This window comes from Mya arenaria, chromosome 5 (assembly GCF_026914265.1).
Source record: "Mya arenaria isolate MELC-2E11 chromosome 5, ASM2691426v1".
NCBI lineage: Eukaryota > Metazoa > Mollusca > Bivalvia > Myida > Myidae > Mya > Mya arenaria.
In genome coordinates, this window is record NC_069126.1 from 34,911,046 (window position 1) to 34,934,223 (window position 23,178).

Genomic DNA, 23,178 nt, shown 5'->3' on the forward strand with positions numbered 1-23,178 from the left:
TAGTATTAGTATTCGAATCCCCAACTACCAACTACCAACTACCTTCCAACTTTACCGACATATATATGTGTGTACGTGGACTGTAAGGGGTTTCCTCGCGTTTAAAAGGACTATCCACTAAAACACAAGCTTGCTTGTAACTTGAAATCCATATGAGTGAAGACGAAAAAAGTCTACGAAATAACATCTATTCAAATGAGAAGTAATTGTTTTTGATTTATTGAAAATCAAAACATTACTCAACTTTAACATACTTCGCGGAAAACAATCGCTATCAAGAATGATGTGAGAGAGTCGCCTTTTATTTCGCCAATGTCATCATAAACATTAAGAGGTAAGCTAAACATCAAATTCCGATTTGTTGACCAGCAGTCCTCGCGAGTCCGACATTGTCACTTGGATATCTTCGTCTTCTTTCGTGTACACCGCCGAATAATCCCCCTAGAAATGGAACGTTACAATTTATGTCATATGTGGCTTAATGGTTGGTAGCCAAAGGCCCGTTTTATAAAAACTATAAGTCTTGAATGGAAAATATTTAAGCGTCAAAATTACGTTATTTTGCAATACATGTTTAAAGACTGGACTTCTGAATAATTAAAGTTCAAATTGAAATACGATAGTGCGGTCATATATAATGTATCTACAGATCAAAGAGTTTTGAAGTAACGACTACATTTATTTATTGAAAAGGGCACTGTCGAACAAACAATCAGTTGACGAATCACAGGATTATAATTATTTCGTACATAAATATTACGGCATGGTTGCATTATTCAATGGATTATGAAGAACCTCGCGAAATAACCTCGACAAGACAAGCTGAAGTGAAATGTTGAAGTGAGTGAAGTGGCGACTAGCAAACGGCAATTGTTCACAATTGAAAACAATGGCTTTCTCCCACCTCAGATAAGTAGATAGATAGTCTTATCTTGCCCACAGGCGAAGATAAAATGCCCGTATGGAACTCCTTTTTAATGGTCACCACATTGTAATTACCTCCCTTGTTGAAGACTGTCGTCAGTAGCATCAAGGAAATCTTGTCTTATGGTAATATTTAGAACGCTAATTAATTATTTCTCGCTTCAAATGTCACCATAAAACCGTTTTCACGCACCATTCAAGAAATAATGCTTCATTCTCCTTAGAACTATTTAAAAAGACCGATTTTACTATTAACATAAACTGGATCACTGCGCGCATATCCATGACAACCACGTGATATCGCATATCCATACGGAATAATTTTCACTAAGCACAAAAGAGTTCCAGCAAAAAATACATTTTCATTTAATTTTGTTTTACTGAGGTGGGAGAAAAATCATCTACCATAGCCGCTCGTGTAAGATAGGTTCATCCCGACCCTCGCGCAGGGTGTTTTACGGAAACTCGGTAAACCTCGTTTCCGCAAAACACCATACGCTCGGGTCGGAATGAACCTATCTTACACGAGCGGCCATGAAGATACTTATAATCTTTTGGCCATATTTCATATTGAAAAAGTATTATTAGTTCATAAAAGCAAAAGGATTACTACAAGCCAAGTTATCCTTAACCAGAGGTTTATACAGTTGATCAGTTACCAAAACAATGATTACATCTTGTCGAGGTTGTTTCGCAAGTTTTGTTTATGATACATCCATATTTTAATAAATATATAGACAAACCGCAGCCATTTGAATAAAACTGCTTATCCTTTGTTGTTGTTTTGTCAGAGTTAGCAAAAATATGTTTTGATTGGTTGATACTTATCCAACAATACTCGTGTACTTCGTAGTAAACAGTTGATTTGCTATTGTTTTAATCAAATTTGGCCAAGTCTTTGCCCATGTGTTTGCCCATGTGTTTTATCATTGGCGTTCTATTTTGAATTTTAAAATCAGTTTGTTTGATTGTTTGATTGTTCTTGTTTTATCAACATCAGTTATGAATAATGAATAAACGGTAAACACCTTGTTGTCGCTTTTCGTTGCTCGCCGAATCTTGAACCGTCTCCGTATTGATCTAACCACGAAGAAGGCTATCAGCCCTACACAAACGGCTACAATTGCTGCCATGGAGACGATGAATATTATTTTTCCTGGTGGAATATTGCAATTCAGCTCTTCTTCGGGTAGAGAAAGTAAATCTTTGCCATTAACTCTTGAGAGGTAGCGACACCTAGAAATTGAATTGATTAATGCAAGTTAAAACAATCAGGCCAGTTTATTCCACTTTATAGAACACATTTAAATCATTTATTACCCAGAGAAACAGTTAATATACTAAATTTGTATATAAAAACTATAAATGCATTCCAAATTATAAAACAAATGCATCTCTTCAACCTTAGTATTTTTGCGATTTTGTTATTATCGGGGTATCAAGTTTTAAATTGAATGAATAGAAGTATATACTAATGCACCAGTCAATTGTAACCACGGTCCTTCCAGGTCCGGGGAATAGCGGGGACTTTGACTTTCGGTCCAGCCAAATCCGGGTAAAATCCCCGCCCTGCGGGGACGAACTGATGGTAAAATCCCCGCTAAAAGAACAGCACCACAGGGACACTAGGTAAGGCCCATTCCCCGCTATATTGGGCGCAAAGACAAAACCACCACATTCACACGACACTGCGGGCCACCAGGAACATAAAAATACGGCCCATTCCCCGGCTATCCCCGGTATATCCCCGGACCGGGGGGAGGGGGGGGTGTTATAATTGACTGGTGCACAGTACTTCTAGAAGTAAACCCAACAAATGACAAAGAAAAGCTGTCTGCATAAACCTTTTGCACCTTTTGTTATAAGAACTTTATCTTGCCTGAACTTCAACAGTTTACTTTTCATCAACTTGACACATTGAAATGCATTTTTCTTTTGAAAAAATACATCTAGATAAAGGATTTTAGTGATTTATGTTACTGTTAATGGCAAAATTTGCATTACACATAGTTCTTAATTGAATTTGATTGCGAAATTACTAATTAGTTGGTGTCCTGAATTACATTAGCACTGTCCGGTTTACCGCAGGCACTGGTCCAGATATATCTGAAATAAGGTTGCCAAAAACTTACTTTAAAACAATGTCTCTGTTTGCTTTATCTTCGACAACTGCAGAAGCGATCCACTTCATGCGACAGTCACAGTGAATTTCATTGTTGCTGAGGTCAAGGACTTTCAAAGTGCCAAGGTCAAGTGGAAGGTCGCCCGGAGCAAATCGCATAATTTGGTTATTCCTGTAACAACAAACGAATATAGACAAAAACAATGGGACAAGCTCAATGATAAGATAAACAATAACAATTGCATGCAAAATGAAATAAAATCACATTGCAATTGCATAGTCATGGACCGGAAACAGTGGCGTGTGCATGTCTTAAGTTAAATGCATTTATATATCATCGTATAATATGGTGGTTTTAGTAGCGTATATCCTTGCACATTGGCTGCATTAATTTGATTGTTGCCAGAAAAAAAAAACGCATCCCCGTGCTGTGTTAAAGAGAAACATTAATGTCTAAAGGAGGAAATGGCAGAATCATTGGACGAGAAAGAAAGCAAGTATTAATAATATCGCCATTTTATCCTGATAAATCTATCACTAACCTCATATAAAGGTTCTGTAAAGATTCCGCATAAGTCCAAATATGGTCGCCTACGTGGACGGTTTCTATGAGGTTGCTATCCAAGTACCAAGTCTGGAGCTCGGGCAAATGAGGCACGGTATCAAACACCTTGATCAAGTTATGGCTCATGTCAAGGGTTTTCAAATCATTGAGCATTCTTAACGCTCTTCTGTTGATTTCTGTCAGTTTGTTCCAACTGAGATTTAGTGAAATCAAAGAAGGCAGATCTATAGAACTCGCTTCTAATGTTTCCAATTCACAATAGGATAAGTCCAGAATTTGAAGCGACGGTAGTTCAAAATAGTTTAACAAATCTGCTCTCAAAATCTTTAATGGGTTCCTTTTCAATCGAAGCTCTTTCAACTTCCTTAAATCCATAAACATGTGTTCTTCCATCCCTGAACCTTGCAGATAATTTTTTGATAGATCAAGTACTTTAAGACCTTTTAATTTCATTAAAGCGTTTGGTTCCAGTATTGAAATCTGGTTGTCAGAAAGGTCTAACGTATCCAGTGCAGTCAAAGATCCGTAGTCAAGATAGGTGATGTTGCTTATGTGGTTGCCATGGAGATCTATGATTGTGGTTGGGGTGGGGATATGGATGCCAGTTGGAATATCCTCGAGCCCTATCCCCGAACAGTTGTATATGCCCTCGGCCGTCTGACATTGTCCGAGTATACTGTCCGTACTGGAAAGCCCGGTTATAGATGCAATGGTCAGTAAACAGCTGAACAAACTGACCCTGGTGCAGTGTACCATGGTACTGAAACAGAAAAATAGTTTAGAAGATTTGCTTCGGCATTATGTTTATTATAAGACAAATGTAAATACAATCGTATCGGAGCACCAGTTTAAACTAATTAATAGAATATAATTAATAACAAGGAGCATATAAGTCATACCTTGTTTAGTAATATGTCCTCACAGAGTTTGCCCTTCAAATATTTGGCTTTACACGTAAATGCATATAAATCATTACTTAAATAGTATTGTATCATTACTTAAAATAAGAAGTAGGCCCGTCGCCTAATTTTTAATTGTCGTTGCTTTGATGTGTATTCATAAAAATCTATCTTTGTTCTAAAAGCATAAAATGCAATGTGTCTATATAAAACTTGTATCGTGTTTTGCATAGCACTATCTCGTACGTGTATCTTTTCTTAATAATGTGTTTGGCTTCATAATGAAATAGGCGTTTAACATTCCGTAAACGGGCCTCAACGCGGTAAGCTTGCTAATCTGGTTGATGATGATACGCCGGCGCAATTGGCCGATAATGCTGATAGTAGTATAGATAAACCGTTAACAGTCAAAAATCATGAAATCATGATCTATATTTAAATAAAATATCATCACAACTGATATGGTTTGAATATTAATGCAATAGTATTAAATACTTTAAAATAACATCTAGCTTGCAAGTTGCGCCAGATAAAAACCGTGGTTTAGTTATGTAGACACCGTCACCGTAGTGTTATTTTTTAAAAACATTTTTTTTAATTTTTATACACTTAGAACCTTTCAGCATTCACCCTTCGATATGCTTAAATGAAAATAAAATTGATGTCATATTATGTCATATAAATATGCATAAGCTGCATGTTCGTGACTCTGAGACAAACTGAGAAATCTTCACACACTTTTTGTTCCATTCGTCATTCATGACTATCTCATAAATCGTACCAGACCGAAAGCCTGTCAGCGCTTTTAAGCGCTTTCAATTTAATTGTAAAAGTGTATAATAATGCAATTAGTAGTGGTTAAAGGTTGTGAGTATATTATGTAACACCTAACACATCTTATTAGTATATGTATGAATGGATGTGTACTAGTATATCCGGTAGTATTGGCCCAATCATGATGAAATATTTAATAAATACAATTAATAGATATGTAGGATTCCAAACAACATCAGCAATTTGGACATACCACCGAAGTCTGAAGACTGAAAATGTGGTAGAAAACATTTGGGATAGTTAGATCGCCGTGTGAGAAGGAATGACACAGTGCCACAGACCATCCCCGAGTTTCGGGCGAAAATAGTTTAAGAGAGGGTTGATCTACCACAGAAATATGAACACCGTTTAAGTAACATCCATAGGATGACGCGTTCATGCTGTGATCAACGGTTAGGGTGGTCAAACGCGGTATTTGCACAATGAGCTACTAGTATCATTGCATGATATTATTATTTTGCGACGGTGACTTTTTACGCGCCATTAAATTATTGCTCATACTGAATTAAATTTGTGTTTGTTATGAAATAAACTAAATGGAATATCATGTCATTTCTCTTTCCTATATAAACTGAAATTTCATCACGATCGGGCTAATAATATTGACAGAGATACGCGATCATTTATATATGCTCACTTATAGGACTTGTGAAGTACTGTACTTACATAAATTAATGGTACAATCGCATAATCATTTATTTTGTCACGGACCTATAGGTTTATAGGTCCGTGATTTTGTGTAACTACATACTTACAATCTTAAAGCCTTACTTAGTATTAAACTATTAGAGAAAAAAATAGTGAGTACAGTATATAACTATACACGATGCTTTACTAAAAAGATATGTTAGGGAAATACCAACGAAATTCCAAATTGGATAGCTGACGCACTAAATGCGAATGAGGGAGATAAGTGGGCGGAGCATAGCGCTTTGCAAACAGTACAAGAGCAGTATAAAGTGTATACTGTATAGGAAAACATAAAATAAGTTTACTTCTGCCCCCTGTGCATTTTTCAAATACAAGGTTTAAAAAAGACCAGTTAGCAGCACGTACCCTGTGCTTACCGGGGAAAATGACCAGTACACTATATATCATACATGTATGGTGATTAAAAAACTACATATAGTTTTTTATGCCATAAAAGCTATTCAGAACTTGTGTGACTTGATAAACATGTTTTAGTCTTCACTGGGGACGTTTTAAGGGGAGGTCACTGCGAAGAAATTGTTGGCGTACAAGGTGAACCGTTTGCTGTTTAGGGCGTAATATCTAAAATAAAATGGCGCGGAGTAAACAAAAACAAACTGTCAAAATTTGATTATCCTTTGGCTGAGAAACAGATCACAGAAGAAGGGACCCCTGCAATACAAATTAGATTTAATAATACTCTAAAATCCGCGGCATGTGTTAAATTTATGTCGAGAAAATTACTTTTTGATCAAATGTAAGTTGATATATTTTCGGACAAAATATATTTTGGATACTCTCAGATATTTATTTAAGTTAAAAGAATTGCTAAACGATTTGATCAACAATGTTTCAATTATTAATATAAAGTAAATTTATATTAGTTTAAAATTAATAGGATGAGTTACAGGCTGTAGTGTGTGTGGGTAAGCATCATCTGTCGGTAAGTTTAGTCAGTTTGAGTGCTGTGCCAGTGTTCCAGCAATTGTTGGTACCTGTTGAATACAGGGCACACTTTTCCTCCTTGGCTTACTTTTGTGGTGTCAGTTGTAAGACCCCCTAACCTGGCTAGACCACCATGTTACTGTTCTGGTGTTTGTTGTTTAAGCCCGACACCTGACACACTTTTCTTCCCCATTTAATGTACTTGTTGTAAAAGTAAATGGCAGCAATGCCTGGATCTGCCTTAAAGCATGGGTAAAAGTGTTTTGGCATGAGCTGTTCTTTCCTGGTTTGAGAAGTTAAAAAGACAGGTTTATGACCACACTCCTCAAAATTTTGATAGTTTCTCGGAGTTTAACAAAATGTATGATTCCATCACCTATATTTTTAGTGAGAAATGCCCTGATCTTGCAGGTGCTTATTATGCCGTCATGCTTTAACATGTTGAAAAAAATCTAAAAACAAGTACTGGTTGACGGTACATTTCCAAACAGGACACAAATCCCGAACGCCGGCTAAAACGCGCGTTTGTTTACCGTGATCGATTATTTGATGATCTAGATCAATACAGAGGCTTGCCTTGGTCACACTTGCGAAGTTTCATCTTGTTTTGTTAAGTATTTTTCTAAAAAAATGCCATTCAATGTTTATACCTTAAAGATCAAAATGTAGCACATGGGGGAATGACGTCAGAGGGCGCACGTGCATCTTTAGGTTTTGCAGTTATATTGACCTACATTCAAGGTATTTATAAATAGAAATCACGCTTTACAGTTTAATTGCATGTTTTGAAAAACATCGGAAACAACAACTAACTTTGCAGCTAAGTGTTTATTTAATATAACATACTTATTAATTATAGTTGTATGACCATGTATTTTCGCTTTGCAAGTGTTCAGTATTTGTGCTCTCCATAGCATAAATTTAAGGGCAATTTACTGTCCATATAATGAACGATTTCGTTATAACATTGATGAGATCGTGAATCTGTACTTTGACAGATGTTGTCACATTAACCAAAGATGTTTCATATGCAATTTTAAATTTCTACAACAAAAACTCTCCAAGATAACTGTGATAAACCTCAAAAAGGATCCGGATTTGTGACCTTAGCCAGTAGGGGTGTGAAAGGTTGTGGAAAGGATGTTGACATAAACAGTGAGATGGGAAAAATGGGCTTAAAAAAACTTCATTTGAGGGGTTAATTGAAATTGAATGGTTCACATCATATACTTAAATGTTTTATATTGCGGCATATCTTATTTAAGGAAGCAGTTGAATTAAGTATAATTACAAGAGACATGAATAAATGATATAAATGTGTTTACCTTTAACAACCCTTTGAATACTTGTGTCTCTGGAGCCTCCTGGGGCTTCTGGAACCCTAGCCAGGGCTTTTCCCTGGACCCACCTGGCCTCCAGCGATTTTTTCTGGTCTTTCAAATTTTCTCCTTTAACCCAAGTGAAAGTTTAATAGGGGAGGACTATGTTGTGTGCGTGGGCTAGAAACAGCCACCATGTTAGCTCTTTTAGTTTGATCACCTTACCAGTGTTCTGGCAGTCATGGATTTGAGTCCAATTCCAGGCAAATTTTTGCTACCAGCTTTACTTTAAACCATAGCAGCAATCATGCCTTTTTTATGGAAACTTTTCACTTTTCTCAACTCTTATTTCAGAGCAAAACTTGGAAAAGTGTATCAATATCAGTCATTATGAAAATGTCAAAACTAGTCTACATACTTGAGCAACTGAATTTGTCATGGTCAAACAGACAATCAAAGCTATACAGCTCAACACGCCCTAGTCAAATCATTTGCCACTTTTGAAAGTAGAATAACATAATTGCTATTTAAAAAATCTCTTTTTCAAATAAGGTGGATTTTTTTGCGAGATATTTTCTGATTGTGCTGTGATTATGGAAACATTCTCAGCTATTTCATGAAACATGTTGATTTGGCTTGAGATGCCTAATTTGTTACTTTAGTGGAATATACATCCATTAGCAGGGTATAAAACAATAAGGCATCATCATTGTCTATTACATCTGGGCATTTGCATGCCAAATAGGCATACACATGACGTATTGCGAAATTGGCAAACCACACACGTAAAACTGACACTTTCCCGAAGTTGGTAGCAACTTTTTTTTTACTTTAAAAGTTAAATTGTATCTTTTTGCTAATAATCCGTTTGCTGAAACAATGAAATACATTGTGGGGTAAGTGTTTAAATAACATTTATTATTGTAAATTTCAGATAGCTATGTCCAATTTCCAAGTTTTGTGTGTGAAGATTGGTGATGAAGGGCCAACCCGTTCCATCATCGAAGATGCATTTAAGGTATACTATAAGTATACAGGGATTTTCTTCCTGCTTGGTAGTACATGCCTTGCCTTCTGTGGGTGTCAGGAGAGAAGGGTGGGATAAAATAAGCATGCATAACTGGATAAGCCAGTCAGGGTAATAGAATCTCCAGAGGTGACTTCAACATTTTGGGAAAACTGCATAGTTTAAAAGTTATTTTCAGGGGTGAACTCATTTATAAACAGCCCCAGTTGTAAAGATTTTTGAATGTGTGTCACCCATTTATTGAAACATCGCCAGTAAGCGGAGCAATTTAATGTCAGCCAATCGGAATTTACAATGAGAACACCCTCCATATGATTAAGTGCGAAAGAATGATAAAAAATATCGTCAAACTGTTAAAAAATAAAGAAAACATTTGATAATTGCATTTAACAAACCAGAAAGGCCATTTTAAGTAGTGTTGCCTTTGAAGCATATGGTCATTTCAGGCATTTGTAAACATTAAAATCTAAAAAGCTTAATTCGGGATGACCCACTCACTCGTGGCCTAGACAGAAAGGGGGTTGAACCCCAACTAGGCACTGTCCTGGACCTGCCAAGGGTCTTAGCTTGGCCCCATAGACCCCTGGTGATTATTGTTTTCCACCATTTTTACCCCTTTGGTATATTAGGTTTTGGTCTCGAAAACTATATTGTGAAACAATTCAACATTCTTTTTATTGTCAAACAATTTTACAATTTTTATTTTCAAACAATTTCACACTTTTTACAGTAAAATAATTTCACATTTTCTGTAAATAATTGTGAAACAATATTATTTTATTGTGATACGATTTGACACTCTTTTTGGGGGATTACAATTTTTACACTTTTTGATTGTGAAATAATTTCTATCTCTTTATATTGTGAAACAGTGCCTTAAAGATGAGAAGATGTCCCCGGGGTGGTACACAGAGGACAAATGTCTCACTGTGAAAGAAAAGAAGAAGGGTGCCATCTACATATTTGAGAAGTTCTCGGGACCGGCTTATGATCACATCTCTGGTCTTGGCAATAGGTAACTTATGTGCTGCCTGTTTAAAAGTAAAGCTTTTTTACGACTTAAAAACTATTATACGCCAGGTAATCATACTTACTGTTTTACCTGTGCATGTAATGGTGTAATTTCAATCATGATTTGCAATTAAATAGAAATTTGAAAATCTGTAAGATGAATGCTTTGCAAATTGATACATAGAAATTTAACTGTACTATTTTTTTATCTAGATATGATTTAAGTTGTAGGATTCTCAATAAGTTTTGGCTGTAGTGTCCTGAATTGAAAGGTGTTTTTTGGAATGAAATATTTTTTGGCAAAATTGAATCGGCCTTCAAGTCATTTTAACTGTCCGTTTTGGCAGAAGCTCTTTCTTATTTATATGCCAGTATCTGCAATAATATGAAGTTAAATTGTGATTTAAAACAGTATTTCTACATGAAAAAGCTGTTTCATCAAAATTTCTTAGAGAGTTTTTGTACCTGGTAAAGGTTTTCTATTGCTGAAAACCTCTCATAGATACAAAAATGCTGTTAGGATTCTTGATGAATCAGCTCCCAGTTTAATAGTCTTCAGTCGAAGTTTGCTCAAACTCGCATTTTTCAAATTCTTTGTTGGCTCAAACTGGATGTAAAGGACCAACTTTTTTATACTGAAGGTAAGAATTCTCACTTGGCTCAAATTTTTTGAGACTCGAGGTATTGTCGCTGATCCTTGCGAGCCAACAGGGCTTCAAATGCGTGATATATTTCACAGTTAATTAAGTTTGTACTAGCTAGGCTTCCATTAACTTTCAATTTACGTATGATATATTGTCTGGCTAGTATGATTTTAGAAAACATTTAGGACTTTCTAGCACTGGTTTTATTTCAGTTAATTTTAGGGATGGCAACGAGTAGTAAAATTAATACTCGAGTACTCGGACGGTCGTTCGATCGAGTACTCGGGTACTCGATTACTCGGAAAAATTGAATATGTGTTCGCAAAGACAAGATTGTGTATACATGTATCGTTAATGACGTATATTGTGCGTTGGTCGTATTATTGATCATTTTCACATTTAAAGTAAACTTTCATTACGTATTTTTACTATTTTAACAAAAAATGATATAAAAAGGAAACAAATGTTGTTTCAGGCTTTTAATTTGTCTTATTCGTTTCATTTTATACAAGAATGCACTGCAGAAATGAACAAAAATCAGAATTACAATGAACAAAAAATTAATAGCATACATAAAAATATTCAATACGAAGTTCAGTTGTTGAGTTGTTTACTCTACATTTTTTTTTAAATTATAGTTTTTCGTACTGTGTAATTGTTGTTTACCTCATTAATATTCATAATTCTTGATTTAATATCAACCAATCAATTGTGATAATCATTGCAAAAATAGTTAAAATGCGCCCATTAAAAAATCAATTTTCGTAATGGTCGAATTGTGTAGGTGAAAGCACCGCTATCAAAACTTCGCTAATTGACATCAGTTTTAATTTGAAATAGGGGTCCTTTGTTGACAGTTTGCAACTATCATAACAACTGTCAACTAATTGATTGAGGTCAATTGTGTACACAGCGGGGATTAGAGGGACCGTAAATTGTCCTCTTGGCAACTAACCAGATCTGATATTTTGTCTGTAAATCGTGTATTTGGTGATTTTTATAGATTTTTTTATTTTTTTTCCGAGTACTCGAGTAGTGATTTGGTACTTGAGTACTCGGACGTTCGATCGAGTACTCGAGTACTCGGGTACTCGTTGCCATCCCTAGTTAATTTATATCCATATATTGTTTCCAGGGTTATTGGACCACTGTGTATACTGACCTGCCTGGCCTGCAATCAGGTTTGTCCATGTGCTTAACTTTGACAGAACTAACCCACAAAATTAATATGATCAGACATCAGCATTTTCTATCATATTTTTTTAATAAACGAACATCAATACATATCTCATTAAAATTTAAGATAATTGATGTTATAATATCATGGAAACAAACAGTTTTTGCATGTATCACCCAAAATAATACAATCAACATTTTCTTTAATATTTTCAAATAATTGCCAACAATAGAGATCTTATATGTATATAAACTTCTGATGATTGATGTTATGATATCATTGAAACAATTAGTTTTTGCACATTTTACATTAAATGAACAAACTTACATAGAAATGATCTCTATTTTATCTCCCTAAAAATGGGCATAAAAGTCAATGTGTGATTTTTTAAACATTAATTGGATATGATATAATATTATCATATAAATAATGAATAGTGATGCATGGTGTCTTAATTCCTTTTTGTTGCAAAAAATTCCTCTTTGGAAGGACCCTAGTCACATTCCCTAACAGCCAAAATATAGTTTAGTTTAGTTTAGTCATCAGGCGATTGTTAAAATAATCATGAATGTAACTTGTGTCTTTGCAGAACATACCTCGAAAGTACCAGCCCATCTATAACCTGGCGATGAAGGATATTATTGTCTGCTGTTCTAGCGTCAGTCGTGAAGACAGGGTGAGACATTTGTGCATTAGTGATGTTCTATCTTAAGTTGCGAAAGACAGGGTGAGACATTTGTGCATTAGTGCTGTTCTATCTTGAGTTGCGAAGACAGGGTGAGACATTTGTGCATTAGTGATGTTCTATCTTGAGTTGCGAAGACAGGGTGAGACATTTGTGCATTAGTGCTGTTCTATCTTGAGTTGCGAAGACAGGGTGAGACATTTGTGCATGATTGCTGATGTTTCTTGAGTTGCGAAGACAGGGTGAGACATTTATGCATGATTGCTGATGTATCTTGAGTTGCGAAAGACAGGGTGAGACATTTGTGCATGATTGCTGTTGTTTCTTGAGTTGCGAAGACAGGGTGAGACATTTGTGCATGATTGTTGATGTATCTTGAGTCGCAAAGACAGGGTAAGACATTTGTGCATAAATTGCTGTTCTATCTTGAGTTCGAAGACAGGGTGAGACATTTGTGCATAAATTGCTGTTCTATCTTGAGTTGCAAAGACAGGGTGAGACATTTGTGCATGATTGCTGTTCTATCTTGAGTTGCGAAGACAGGGTGAGACATTTGTGCATGATTGCTGATGTATCTTGAGTCGCAAAGACAGGGTGAGACATTTGTGCATGATTGCTGTTGTATCTTGAGTGGCGAAGACAGGGTGAGACATTTGTGCATGATTGCTGATGTATCTTGAGTCGCAAAGACAGGGTGAGACATTTGTGCATTAGTGCTGTTCTATCTTGAGTCGCGAAGACAGGGTGAGACATTTGTGCATTAGTGATGTTCTATCTTGAGTCGCGAAGACATGGTGAGACATTTGTGCATTAGTGCTGTTCTATCTTGAGTCGCGAAGACAGGGTGAGACATTTGTGCATTAGTGATGTTCTATCTTGAGTCGCGAAGACATGGTGAGACATTTGTGCATAAATTGCTGTTCTATTATGAGTCGCAAAGACAGGGTGAGACATTTGTGCATGATTGCTGATGTATCTTGAGTCGCAAAGACAGGGTGAGACATTTGTGCATGATTGCTGTTGTATCTTGAGTTGCAAAGACAGGGTGAGACATTTGTGCATGATTGCTGTTGTATCTTGAGTTGCAAAGACAGGGTGAGACATTTGTGCATGATTGCTGATGTATCTTGAGTCGCAAAGACAGGGTGAGACATTTGTGCATGATTGCTGTTGTATCTTGAGTTGCAAAGACAGGGTGAGACATTTGTGCATGATTGCTGTTCTATCTTGAGTTGCAAAGACAGGGTGAGACATTTGTGCATGATTGCTGTTGTATCTTGAGTCGTGAAGACAGGGTGAGACATTTGTGCATTAGTGCTGTTCTATCTTGAGTTGCGAAGACAGTGTGAGACATTTGTGCATGATTACAGGGTGAGACATTTGTGCATAAATTGCTGTTCTATCTTGAGTTGCGAAGACAGGGTGAGACAATTGTGCATGATTGCTGTTCTATCTTGAGTTGCGAAGACAGGGTGAGACATTTGTGCATGATTGCTGATGTATCTTGAGTCGCAAAGACAGGGTGAGACATTTGTGCATAAATTGCTGTTCTATCTTGAGTTGCGAAGACAGGGTGAGACATTTGTGCATGATTGCTGTTCTATCTTGAGTTGCGAAGACAGGTTGAGACATTTGTGCATTAGTGCTGTTCAATCTTGAGTCGCGAAAACAGTGTGAGACATTTGTGCATTAGTGCTGTTCTATCTTGAGTTGTGAAGACAGGGTGAGACATTTGTGCATTAGTGCTGTTCAATCTTGAGTCGCGAAAACAGGGTGAGACATTTGTGCATTAGTGAGGTTCTATCTTGAGTTGTGAATACAGGGTGAGACATTTGTGCATTAGTGCTGTTCTATCTTGAGTTGTGAAGACAGGGTGAGACATTTGTGCATAATAATTGTGTCATTTCTTAACAACACTCACAGTTGGAAAATATTGTGTCATTGTGTGCAAAATGCACAAAACTGAAAGGCCTTAGACATGTAAAAATTTATTTTTGGCTCAAATAAATCCAGCGTTACATTACAAAACTATATAGACTTAAAGGTTTTCCTTTAATATTTGTTAATACTTGAGTCAGGATTTAACCCATATGTTTAAAGTTCTGACAGAATTTGATGCATATGTTAATACTTATGGCAGGATTTAATTCATATGTTATAATGTTGGATTCAACCAATATTTATATTGTAACAGCAGCATTTGACTCATACATGTATGTTCGTATTACCGGCAGAATTTGATGTATTTGTTTATAATTGTGACAGGATTTAACCAATATTTTATAATGAAGGCAACATTTGACCAATTGTTTTATAGTTACAGCAGGTTTTGACCAATATGTTCATATAACGGGCAGAATTTGATGTATTTGTTTAAAATAACAGCAATATTCAACCCATATATTATAATGACGGCAAGGTTTCACCAATATGTTCATATAACGGGCAGAATTTGATGTATTTGTTTAAAATAACGGCAATATTCAACCCATATATTATAATGACGGCAAGGTTTCACCAATATGTTCATATAACGGGCAGAATTGGACTGATTTTTTTATCTATTGACAGGATTTGACCCAGCATCGTGTGGAGTTGATGGGAGGAGAGTTTCAAAAGGATTTCATGGTGGAGGTCACACATCTGGTTGTTGGTGCTGTAGGAAGTCAGAAGTACCAAGTAAGCAAAGTTAATATTAATAACGTAAATTTAACTTCAGCTCTAGTGAAACAAAAATATCAGTATACTGGTGGTGAAATGATTATTACATACTGAAGATATTATAATTGCATGCTTCCGTGAACAAGAAGTTCAAATTGTTTTATTTTACCTTATCTTTTTGCAAAGAATATGTGAGTGTCATAAAAAAAAATATGATTGAAGTTTGCTTGTGTCACACAAACTCTTGAACCTTTAAAAAGTCATTAAGGATATGAACTTGAAACTTGGTGAAAAAGTTTGGGTTGAAAATGCCTACATATGTAGCAAGTCCCATTACTCTTGTCTTAGAACATCCCCTTAATTGCCAGAGAAAAGCTTATATCATCTTGGGTATGCATGGAATTTAAGTTATCGTTTAACATTAACAAGCAATTTATTTTATCTGGGCTTATGTTAAAGGAAGTTTGGAAATATATTACTTTCTAAAATGGACTTGACCTTCCAAAGTTGAGTCTACAGATAGTGTATACTTTAAAGTTAAAAAGTTCAGAACCTGATGTTTTAGGTGCTTGTATTGCCATAAATTTAAATTATTTTTTTGTTTAAATATGCTTTTGTTAACTTTGCATGTTTAAGTTGCATATCATTATGACTTATCTCAAAAGAGTCATATCATAATGGGGAATAGGTGTGTGTTTCTCACACAAGAGTTTGTGGAATCCACCCTGTTTGTTAAGCATTTTTTGTGATTGCGAGTTGGAAAATTTCATATTTCAGAAAAAAACATCTAAAATTGATGCCAAGAAATCAATTTTCAATTTTATAATTAAAAAAGAACTTTAACGTAACCAATGTGATGACTAGTGTGTTGTGTTCATTTTCAGGTAGCAGCCAAAAACAACTGCCAGATTATGACCCTGGAGTGGGTTAACAAAGTCTGGGAGAAATCACAACTTGAGTGAGTACATACATAAAGATTTTAAGCTTGTTGGTTATTTGAGGAAAAATGTGTAGGTAACGTCATAGCCTTGGCGTTGTTGTCATAGCCTTGGCATTGTTGTCAAAGCCTTGGCGTTGTTGTCACAGCCTTGGTGTCATTGTTGTCATATCCTTGGTGTTGTTGTTGCCATAACAATGATATCATTGTTGTCGTAGCCTTGGCATCGTTGTTGACTTTACTTTGATGTCATTATTGTCATAGCCTTGATGTTGTTGTCTTAGCCGTGGCGTCGTTGTTGACACAGCCACAATTTTTATCAGAGAATATCATGATACAGATTTTTTTTTTTAATTTAACTTTCTCCATTTAACATTTCCTTTACTGAAATAGTCTTTGAAATCAAGAACTTTCCAAGATAAAATCCTACATCATATTCACTAACGTTTGAATCAATATGTTGAGTTTCAGACTCGGGTTCAGAAAAATGATTTCTTAAATGTCTCAAAATATCTATTATATAACTGATTTTGACCAGTGTTTGCCTGATTGTAGAATAGATTATTTGTAACACATACATATATTTTTACCATATTTGCTCCTTAAAGCTGCACTCTCACAGATTGAACGTTTTGACAACTTTTTTTTTTTTTTCTTGGAGCGAGCCAATTTTATCGAAACTCCATGGAAACTAGTTATATAAGATTGCTGACAAAAAATCATATCGCAGATTTTATATTTGATTTCGAAAATTGATGTTATGAACACAGGGATGAAAAAATTCCGGATTAATCCGGAATTCCGGATTTCAGGCCTCACGGATCGATTTTGAGATATATGTAATTCCGTTGTGTTTTTTTCTAGGGAGGGAGGGGTACAGGGAGCGATTCGAGCTATGTTCGAACAATATGGGTACGAAAGGTTATTTTTCCGGAAGTGTAAATCCGGAAATTAACGAACATATTTACGTCTTGCCAATCGAGCTATATGATTGGTTAAACGTCGGGTGATTACGGAAATTACCGATCGGACTAGAAAACAGTATCCGGATGGTTCGTATCCGGATATGACAGACGACGAAGATTAATAAACGAGTATTGGAAAAACACGACCACCACCAACTTCTAAAAACATCGATTCGTCGATTAAAAGGTATATTTGCTATTTAGTTTAAAGAGAAATTGCCGAAACGTTACTTTTAAAGTTAATAGAATGTGTTAAAACTGAGAATGGCTTTATGCGCATGTACTGATGTAGCAATATTTCGGACATCCCGATTCGGATTTTGTTATAATAAATGATTTTTATTTTACAAATTTTATTTGGCCGATTGAAGTTTACGATGTAAACCGTTTCTTTATTGTTCTCATAATGTTTGAAGCATTGTTCTCAATAAGAAGTGGCTGTTGACCATAATGGAAGGTTCAAATGAAAATCACTATCCCCACCCCTGACACATTCAAGGTGGCTGTAACAACCATTTAGCATTAGATAAGCGAGCAGTGTTTTTATCCTTTTACCAGTTCACCAATCACTTTTTATCATGTTACCTAAATTGTGTTCTCTTTTATACCCTAGTTCTCACTTTTCTGATGTGATTTGCCTCATCAGTTTTATATTTTTTTCACTAACAAGCCGGTGCACACCGTTCATGTCAGTAACACTCGGAAGAGGGGTTGACATTAAACTGAGATAAATAGATAGATAAAATTGGGTTGTTTAAAATTTAAAGAAAAAATAAATTAATATTTTGTAGTAGTAATATATATTAACTAAGAGCAATCAGTTTATTTTTTATTTGAAACAGTTCAACAAATCTTCTTGAGGACCCAGTTTGAGTGAGATTTAATTTCTATAGTTGTAATTTGTATTTCCAGGTATGTTGATGGTTCCAAAAGTCAGGGATGAACAGACACCTCAGCCAGTGCATCCGGTTGTTCCTGTCATTGACCGACAATTCAATTCAGATGCCATGATTCTTGGATTTATGGCTGAACATGACCTTCCATAACCCTGGTACCACATGTAGTGAGTCTTACTTAAGACTCTTGCCAAAGATACAAAAGCTCTCAGCGAATTAAAACTTCAAAGGTGTACAGCATCATATAAGATGACTTCCGGAGAGGCAAGCCATTTCAATGATGAACTTGTTGAGGAGTTAAGTGATACTCGGTGTGTGCTACTGGACACCTGTAACATCATGAGGAGAAAAAATCCAGCTTTGAGACCAGAATACGTCAACATGTCCCTCACCTCATAGACATTGATGGTGACACAGCCCGCCATGTCCACAACGGTTACCCTGCCAAAGCATTTACAATCCCATTTGGATATTACTTGGAATTCCGAATAATTATTAATATAATATATAATAATTAATAATATTATATTCCATCAAATGTGCAGATAATGGAATAAATACTCTTATGTCTGATATATAAAATTTGAATAAATAACACTTTACAATAAACATTTGCAAGCTTGATATTTGATATGTTATTCATTATTATTTATCAAACATCCCACAGTATAGACTATTCATACACAGGCATGTGATCATAGCCAGTTGAGTTTTATGGGAAGTGGACAACTGAACCAAAATGTCAGGTACATGTCTTATGCCTGTGACTTAAGGTGAAAAAGTAAATTTAACTTTGTTCAAAGACAAAGGTGTTAAACTTCACTGCTAAGTTGATAATTGTTCTGATTGCGGAAGTCTCCTGTTGGACATAATTATATCTACCAAACCGAAAGGTGAACTCCTTGAACACTATTCTAAGACAAAAAAGGGTATTAGAAACTCTGAAATACTGAAAGCTTTAGGGGGGCTCGCCCCCCTTGTCCCCCCACCAGGGCTTTGCCCTGGACCCATCGGAGGGCCTTTTGCGGCCCCCTGAACCCCACGCAGACATTTTCAGGATTGGCAACTTGGCCCTGTTATCATCCCTGTGAACAGAAAATCTATGATCTGATTTTTTGTCAGCAATCTTATATCATTGGTTTGCAGACATTTACGCATAAATTTGCTCTTTTCAAGACGAAAAATACAAAAGTTGTAAAAATGTTATATCTGTGAGAGTGCAGCTTTAAACAGCACTTTTTAAACAAAAGTTATCTTTTCTTATTCTGAGTCCCAAACTAAGTCAGAATGTTTGTGAATACATTCTCAGAACTTGAACAAACCTGTAATACATTTCACAGCGACGAGCTTTTGCTGATTATGACCAATAATTTAGTTGAATAGGAAGATACATGTTAATGATCATACTGGTTTTCTTTTACAGGGCTGTTCACGGGCTCGATGAGCAGTTTCAGGACTTGAAGTGCCCAATATTTCTAGGTTGTCAGGTGACGGCTTCAGGGCTCAGCAATGCCGACCGGAGTGAGGCTAAGCGACTTGTGGAGAAAGAAGGTGGACAAAGTTTTGAGTTGAATTAGTCCAAGTTTTTTTGCAGGGCATACCACAAGTCAGATATTCTGACCAATTCTAAATTGCAGAATTCTTTTAAATCCTGCAAAATGTCCCACTTTGACAAATTACCTTTGGTATAGTCATTCCTAATTTTAAGTAGCGAAGATATTTTGCCAACTACTAGTTACAAGATGTCCTAGAAAGAAGGGCCAGCAAGGTACTGCAGCCATTAGATAAAACTAGTTAATTCATCGGATGAATGTGTCCAAAGAATTTATTGTCAATATTTATCCAATTATTGCTATTAAACTATCAAATACAGTTGAACACCGCTATTCCGAACACCGTTTATCCGGAATTATCGCTATTTCGAAATTATTTTTCGGTCCTGATTTTACTTCTTCTTTGTTTTACTATGTTACTATTAAAATCAATGTCAGAAAATGAGCGATTCATTTAGGTGATGTATTGTGTATATAATTGCTGGTTAACACAATCTAAATATCATTTGAAAATGTCTATCTTATCTGATTCGATCTCTGGATTGCTCATTCGACCCGCTACCGAACAATCCGAATGCATACATGTGCTGTCATTTTGTTTTAAATGTTTTATGTTGTTTTAATAAAGAAGTAAAATAACGAATTATTTGTCATTTATTAAACAATAAATCAACAAATATCTTTGTATATGAAAGATAACTCAAACCGAATGTATCGTATTGGTAACGTGTAACCGACATTGCAATCTTCACGACTTAGTATTTCATGTATTCTATAATTCGTGAACACTGTCATTTGCGAAAAATTATTAATCTGAAACACCGCTTTTTGGAAGTAATTTGTTTGGTCCCTACGATTTCGGATTAACGGTGATCAACTGAAGTTACAATGCAGGATGTATTTTTCATTCAAAAGGATGAGTGTTTGATGATACATCTATTTCAGGGGGAACATATTCCGGGGAGATGAAGGTCAAAGAATGCACCCACCTCATCATAAACCAACCTAAAGGTATTCTATATACTATCCGTTGTTTGGTTAGCCCAGTGGGTAGGGCAATGGCTCTTCACTAAGTTGACCTGGGTTTGATTCCCGGTCTGGGCTCATGTGAGTTTGGTTAGTGGTCACCAAGCTGGACAAGTGGGTTATTCTCGGGGTTCTCCAGTTTCCACCACAACATAAGACTACACTCACACGCAACATAGTGCCAATGAGAGTGACATGGTAAAAGTTGATGTAACTTTCTTCACAATCATTGTCAAAATAAGTTAAGTTTAAGCTAAAGTTTTTATAACACTAGGGTTTTAGCCAGGTTTTTAAAAGGACAGGGTGCTGCAGGAAAGGTAAAAATGAGTTAGGTGTCAGGCTTTGAAGAATTTGAACATTATGAGTTTCACTCCAAATTCCATGAGGACGTGTTTGTCCAGGTTTATGATGTGACTAGTAAACCACTTTATTGGTTTAGCAGTTATGCATGATTATACCAGAGTTGTTCAATGTCATGTCCTTTGATTTGTTGACCTAGCATTAAGTGGTACAAAAATAATATATTGTCTACAGTCATACCGTGTAGTGGTAGTGGTGAGGAAGCATTATAATTGAAGTGCCAGTCACTTGTCTGTTAAAAGATATATAATAAACCTCTGTTAAAACAAAGCTTAAGAGGTACCAATTTCTCTGCTGGATTAAGTGGCCGCCTGTCTAAGCAGCCAATTTGACCTTTTCCCACTGTGACAACTTTAATAGTACAGGATTGACTATATTCCATATATCACTTCCACAGGCCAGAAGTACCACTTTGCCAAGAAGTGGGACATAAAGATCGTTCGGAGCGAGTGGCTGTACGAATCCATAGAGAAGGGCTTCTGCCAGGAGGAGGAGGGGTATGGACTGGAGGATGGGGAAAAGGGGCACATGCATACATCCACGCCAGAGAGGACAGGGGTCTCAGGTAAGAAAAAACAAATTTTCTGGTTCAGGTTACCCGACCCTTCCTATAAAATAGGCGCTGTCACTATAGTCTTAATGGTCCTAAGGTTTAAAAAGATAGAATAAAAATTAATATGTAGTTTAAAGAGCTTTATACTGAACATTCCTTTTACACCTTTTTCTCCATTAATGACAAAAACGTTCTGACATAAAGATTTAAAAAAAAATATTAAAAGCTACCCTACCTGTTTAATTTTATTTATTTATTTTTTTACCTATTCTGACCGTTTTTGGGTTAATTTTAACATTCAAATTTGGAGAAAATATATATACATTTTTGGTGGAAATGTAAGCCCAATTACAGCTAACAAACATCTTGAAAAGTCATGTTGATGAAATTACAGCTTCGATTTTGTTCTGACAGTTAAATGTTGGACTGTTTCAGCTTCAGGGATATCTGACATCAGCAATATTTCCATGATATCGATGGTGAATGTGAACGAAACAGCCAATGTCACAAATATGACCCGCTTGGAGCCTGCCGACCCCACCCATGGGCTTGACCTAACGAAGGTGCCCACTGACACGTTCCTAGATGAATGTAAGGTATGACCATCATGTGTGTGTAACAGATTTAACCCACAGCCCCTTGATCTGCAGGCCAACATTACAGTGTCACTATTAAAGCTAGCTCAATAGTGAGGTAGTAAAAGTGATTCTTTATATGCTCAACATGTTGTCCTCAATTTTCAATATAGTCTCAAATTTTGGAGATGTATCATGCTGCTTTTGAAAGCAGCTTTATAGCCTTTGTACAGTACAGCTTTGTCTCGAATTTTGTAGATGTATTGTTCTGCTTTTGAAAGTAGCTCAATAGCAAGATAGAATAAGTGATTCAATATATGCTCAACATCTTGTTCTCAATTTTCAATATAGTCTAGAATTTTGGAGATGTATCATTCTACTTTTGAAAGTAGCTCAATTGCAAGACAGTGTAAGTACCTCTATATACGAGCCGCATCGCGCGATTTTGGGCATTCGGACATCATTATTACAAATGAAATAATCATTAATAAAAAATGCCAAAAATAATTATTTTTATATGTAAATCAATTTCTTCCATACTTCTTTCTTATTAAGGTTTGTCATCGGTGCATCATTTTCTCAACAGTTTATGACCATTGGTTGAATCATGTTTCCATAGCAACCATGGATTTCGTCCCGACTGATTTTGACTGGATTAATAGTCTGTGTTTAAACCGGCCAAATGTATTAAAAATACAAAAATGATTCATTATTTTTATCTTAATTTATGTTCCTTAAAGATTCTGTGATAAAAAAATAACTGAAATTATAAGTAAGTTGTAATATTGATACGTTAATTTTGCATGTCAT

The 23,178-nt window shown here is 35.9% G+C and overlaps 2 protein-coding genes across 5 annotated transcripts in view; one reads left to right on the forward strand and one right to left on the reverse strand.

Moving 5' to 3' along the window:
- Positions 1-203: 203 nt before the first annotated feature.
- On the reverse strand, positions 204-4,558 carry LOC128235378 (protein artichoke-like). Its single transcript, XM_052950187.1, has 5 exons — positions 4,511-4,558; positions 3,589-4,371; positions 3,057-3,218; positions 1,953-2,160; positions 204-441 (listed from the first exon to the last, which is right to left on the reverse strand). Exons 2-5 carry the CDS (start codon positions 4,365-4,367, stop codon positions 340-342), a joined length of 1,251 nt encoding a protein of 416 aa, XP_052806147.1. The 5' UTR covers positions 4,368-4,371; positions 4,511-4,558; the 3' UTR covers positions 204-339.
- Positions 4,559-6,603: 2,045 nt separating this feature from the next.
- Positions 6,604-23,178, forward strand: part of LOC128234094 (DNA topoisomerase 2-binding protein 1-A-like) — a 60,801-nt gene continuing 44,226 nt past the window's right edge. Inside the window, exons 1-12 of one of the 4 annotated variants that reach the window (XM_052948088.1) lie at positions 6,604-6,791; positions 7,637-7,720; positions 9,233-9,316; positions 10,198-10,340; positions 12,116-12,161; positions 12,747-12,833; positions 15,414-15,521; positions 16,388-16,461; positions 19,725-19,852; positions 20,800-20,865; positions 21,638-21,805; positions 22,229-22,389. In XM_052948088.1, coding sequence (XP_052804048.1) covers positions 9,239-9,316; positions 10,198-10,340; positions 12,116-12,161; positions 12,747-12,833; positions 15,414-15,521; positions 16,388-16,461; positions 19,725-19,852; positions 20,800-20,865; positions 21,638-21,805; positions 22,229-22,389 — 1,059 coding nt within the window. In that variant the 5' untranslated portion in view covers positions 6,604-6,791; positions 7,637-7,720; positions 9,233-9,238. Of the gene's footprint in view, positions 6,792-7,636; positions 7,721-9,232; positions 9,317-10,197; positions 10,341-12,115; positions 12,162-12,746; positions 12,834-15,413; positions 15,522-16,387; positions 16,462-17,456; positions 17,593-18,317; positions 19,048-19,724; positions 19,853-20,799; positions 20,866-21,637; positions 21,806-22,228; positions 22,390-23,178 lie in introns of those variants that run through there. The other 3 variants (XM_052948087.1, XM_052948089.1, XM_052948090.1) reach the window with 3 other exon arrangements.

Bases quoted from the DNA above. Each gene is read 5' to 3' on its own strand.
- LOC128235378 (XM_052950187.1), bottom strand. From the start codon at position 4,367: ATGGTACACTGCACCAGGGTCAGTTTGTTCAGCTGTTTACTGACCATT. The intron at 2,161-3,056 runs GTAAGTTTTTGG...TTCAATTTCTAG, and splicing joins AACAGAGACATTGTTTTAAA to GTGTCGCTACCTCTCAAGAG. The intron at 442-1,952 runs GTGTTTACCGTT...TTCCATTTCTAG, and splicing joins CAACGAAAAGCGACAACAAG to GGGGATTATTCGGCGGTGTA.